Raw genomic sequence first — 3,879 nt, 5'->3', positions numbered from 1 at the left:
TGTTTTCCTGTCTCTGTGGGGGTCATTGGGTTTTTATGCATCTCTGATGAGTTTCATATCCAACTTTTCTAGCATTTATAATGAAACCAATGTAGCCGTAATGAATGAATTAGATCAGCTGTTCAGACGGTTGAAGGTTTACAGTCTGAGCAGGTTTCCGTTGGTCTGATCTTTTTATCACTTTAACAGCCTCTTATATCTGTAGTTTGACTTCCCAGCTGAGCTTTTACTCCACTGTATCCTCTTCTTCCTGCCACTGGTGCTAGACGAAGGAGAATGAGCCTCTTATCTTCATGATTCACACAATGATTGAGAACTCGGCACCGAGGCCGCAACTCTACCAGCAAGTAAGGAATTTGGAAAGTTGGGCAGGAAGGCCGTCCCTCAGAGTTTTGCCTGGGTCTCAACATTCTGGGGGGGCTGTAGCTCCACGGCTACTGGCTTCATGGTTGGACATGGAGGCAGTGGAGCTGGAGGATGAAGCTTTGCATGAAAAGCTCTCTACAGAACCACCTGGAGGTTTGGGAGGATGTTCCCATAGAAACAATTGATCCTATAGACGGATTCAGTCTAAAAACTTAAGCTCTGCCTGGACCTGACCCTGCGTCTCTCCAGCAGCTCTCCATTTTCTCCTCCTGACTCAGAGTGGAGCGACTCCAGCCAAAACTTTGCAGCGGTTCCCCGGTTGTTGTGTTTCCACACCTCCCTCTCCACCTTGGCACTTCACCCATGGATGGAGTCAGAGATCCATCACCCACATACAGCATCCTGTCTGTGAGATGTCTGTGGCTCCTGGAAGGTGACCATTCTTCACAGACCCTCCATCTGTCCTCATTCACCAGGTTTTCTGCTTTTAGACCCACTCTGAAATGTTTAGACGTGTTTGTGTAAAAATACCTTTGGCTGCATGTTTCCTGGATCCATGCGTTCCCTGATCAAAGGTCTGGGAGGTTCGGATTGCTTTCAGACGTGCTCCCATGTGACGTCTGCTCCCGCTTCGGGACAGTCCAGGACGTCCAGGAGAGCGCGCCTGATGCCGCTTCCATCGCTGCCTGGTTTCACTGCTGAGTGGAAGTTAAACACGTATCATTCAGTCAGATGTTACCTCAGGGTTCATGTTGGTGGAAAAACAGCTCCTCCTCTGGTTTAGCTTCTCCATGCAGCGGTGAGCACGCCTCCCGTCTCTGTCATCTCATATCATGGCTGCCTGAGGTCTGCTGAGGCCTGTTTCCATGGAAACATCCTTTCAGCGTGGATCCATGGTCACTGAACGCTGCTGTTCATTTCTCCATGCCTGCTCCTCCTCATCTTTTTCTTTCTTTCTGTTCATGTGATATTCAGCAGAAATTCACTGTTTTCTCTGATTGCTGTTTCATCTCCTTTGGTTTTAGTTGTTGGGGCTGATTTCCGTTTATCTTCCTCCTTTAAGCAGATAATCAGCCATATTAGCAGCTGAAGCTGCAGTGAACTGTTGGTCCCCTGCAGACCGTAGGGATTGATGTGACGTTAGTGGCCCCTGCAGACCCAGTCTGAATATCCTCCTCTTTCAGGTGGACCCAGATGATCTCCCAGACCGCTCTCCGCTGCAGTCCACAGGCGAGGCTGATGTGGAGGTAGGGAAGCCTCTCTGTCTGCAACACAGAGCCCGTCTCTGTTGCACGGCTGATCTGTGTTTGTGTCTCAGACGAAGCTCAGCCGGCTGTGTGAGAAGGACAAGGTGCTGAGGATGCAGGAGGAGAAGCTGCAGCAGCTGCACAGGGAGAAGGTAGCAGAGCCCTCAGAGCGTCCGCCTGGAGAGCGCCCTCAGGTGTGCTAAGAAGGTTCTTGATGTTTGTCTGCAGCACACTTTGGAAGCGGCGCTGCAGTCGGCCAGCCAGGAGCTGGGAGAGCAGAGCAGCTCCACCACAGCGGCGGCGCAGAGCCTGGTCCAGCAGAGGGACGTCCTGCAGAGCGGCCTGCTCGGCACCTGCAGGGAGCTGAGCAGAGTCAGCGCTGTAAGCTGCCACTTTCTCTATCCTTCTGGGGACTCTCCATTGACTTCCATTCATATCTGACCCACTTCTAAAGCCTGACCATGATACCAACACTGAACCTGGGCCTGAACTCGATTCACACCTTAGTCCTAAACCTGAACCTGAGCCTAAAGCAGCATTGGTCCCCACAATGTCGGAATTTCCCACCCACACTCCCACTGACCCATCAGCCATAGACTGTTTCTCAGTACTTGGCCGTTCTCGCTCTGCTGTTCTTGTGAATCGGAACAACACTAGGGCTGAGGCTGATGACGGTTCATGAGGACACAAGAACCAAATATGGAGAAACAAAGTCCCAAGATGTTGTTCTGGCCCCTCCCTCGTCCCGTTGCAGGCCTTTTTAATTTAAAGAAAGCAGAATGCGGTTAAGTTATCACAAACATTGCATTCGATAATCACCTGCTAATCTGGGGTTCTTTCCACTGTCCTCTAATTAAAATCACTCAAACTTCTCCTAGCTAGCACATCATCCTTCTTCCTCCAAAGGGTCAAATGAGCACAAATATGCCCTCCACCCAAACATGCCCTCCGACCAAACATGTCCTCCACCCAAACATGTCCTCCACCCAAACATGTCCTCCGACCAAACATGTCCTCCGACCAAACATGTCCTCCGACCAAACATGTCCTCCACCGAACCTGATGTTTGCTGCTAACAAGCATCAGGTTCGTTAATGGAGATCCAGTCACCCTAAGACCTAAGAGCAGCCCAGACTGCTTAGAAAGTTGATGTGAGGAACCCAGCTGACTGCAGCAGCTATCCAAAGCTAAATGAGAGGTCCTGTCCACCATAGAGGTCAAAGGAGGACTTGTGTCTGTAGGGATCTCTTGCTCAGTACAGACGGACTGATTGGTGTTGTTCCCCAGGAGCTAGAACGGTCCTGGACGGAGTACGAGCAGCTGGAGGCAGACGTCTCTCTGGCCAGGACCAACCTGCTGGAGCAGCTGGAGGCTCTGGGCAGCCCGCAGGTAGCAGACCGATCCAGAACCCACCCAGAACCAGGGTCTGCAGCTCCATCTTTACCCACATCGGTCTCTCTGTCTGTGTCCCTCAGACAGAACCTCCAAGCCAGCAGCACATCCAGATCCAGAAGGAGCTGTGGAGGATCCAGGATGTGATGGAGGCTCTGACCAGAACCAAAGCTCAGCAGAGACCAGAGATAGGTGAGAATGAAGCAGGTCCCATCTAGAACTGGACTCCAGGGTTTCCTGACAGCAGGACTGGACCGCTCCGGTTTAGGACACCACCACATCAGAGAATGTTTAGCTGCTTCTCTCCAGATGATTGTCCTCTCCTTGTTTGTTCATCAGGGTTTCCAGGATCCAGACCTCTCTCCAGTCAGCAGAAGAACGAGGTAAAGCTGGACTCTCTATCCTCCTCTATGTTAACTAACATCTGCTCTGAGACTGAAGCTCATTTCCTGACCTCCATATCCATATCTGTTGGAGCTTTAGCTGATCTTATAGTTGCTGATCCTGATGGTTCTCAGTGTCCCTTAATCCAGGAGCCTCAAAGTTGATGATGATGATGGTGATGATGATGATGATGATGATGATGATGATGATGATGATGATTTGGGCTCACAGGTGAAGCAAACCCAAAACTCAGAGCCCCAGAGATCAGAGTATTACAGTAGCAACCATTCAAAATTTTCCCACTTTCCTTGGCTGGTCCTTCTCCGGTCCTTGGCTTGTCCTTGGCTGGTCCTTCTCTGGTCCTTGGCTTGTCCTTGGCTTGTCCTTGGCTGGTCCTTCTCTGGTCCTTGGCTGGTCCTTGGCTTGTCCTTGGCTGGTCCTTCTCTGGTCCTTGGCTTGTCCTTGGCTGGTCCTTCTCTGGTCCTTGGCT

The 3,879-nt window shown here is 51.0% G+C and overlaps 1 protein-coding gene across 1 annotated transcript in view; it reads left to right on the top strand.

Annotated features, from left to right (window-relative positions):
• LOC107105111 (pleckstrin homology domain-containing family A member 5-like) overlaps nucleotides 1–3,879 on the top strand; it is a 45,059-nt gene that overhangs the window by 34,295 nt on the left and 6,885 nt on the right. Inside the window, 7 exon segments of the mRNA XM_015405225.1 lie at nucleotides 267–347; nucleotides 1,551–1,613; nucleotides 1,685–1,765; nucleotides 1,842–1,994; nucleotides 2,901–3,002; nucleotides 3,089–3,197; nucleotides 3,342–3,388. Of these exon segments, the coding sequence (XP_015260711.1) occupies nucleotides 267–347; nucleotides 1,551–1,613; nucleotides 1,685–1,765; nucleotides 1,842–1,994; nucleotides 2,901–3,002; nucleotides 3,089–3,197; nucleotides 3,342–3,388 (636 nt within the window).

Source organism: Cyprinodon variegatus, unplaced genomic scaffold (assembly GCF_000732505.1).
Source record: "Cyprinodon variegatus isolate N-32 unplaced genomic scaffold, C_variegatus-1.0 Scaffold2068, whole genome shotgun sequence".
Classification (NCBI taxonomy): domain Eukaryota; kingdom Metazoa; phylum Chordata; class Actinopteri; order Cyprinodontiformes; family Cyprinodontidae; genus Cyprinodon; species Cyprinodon variegatus.
The sequence above is the reverse complement of the archived record's forward strand: the minus strand, read 5'-3'. Positions and strand labels throughout refer to the sequence as shown.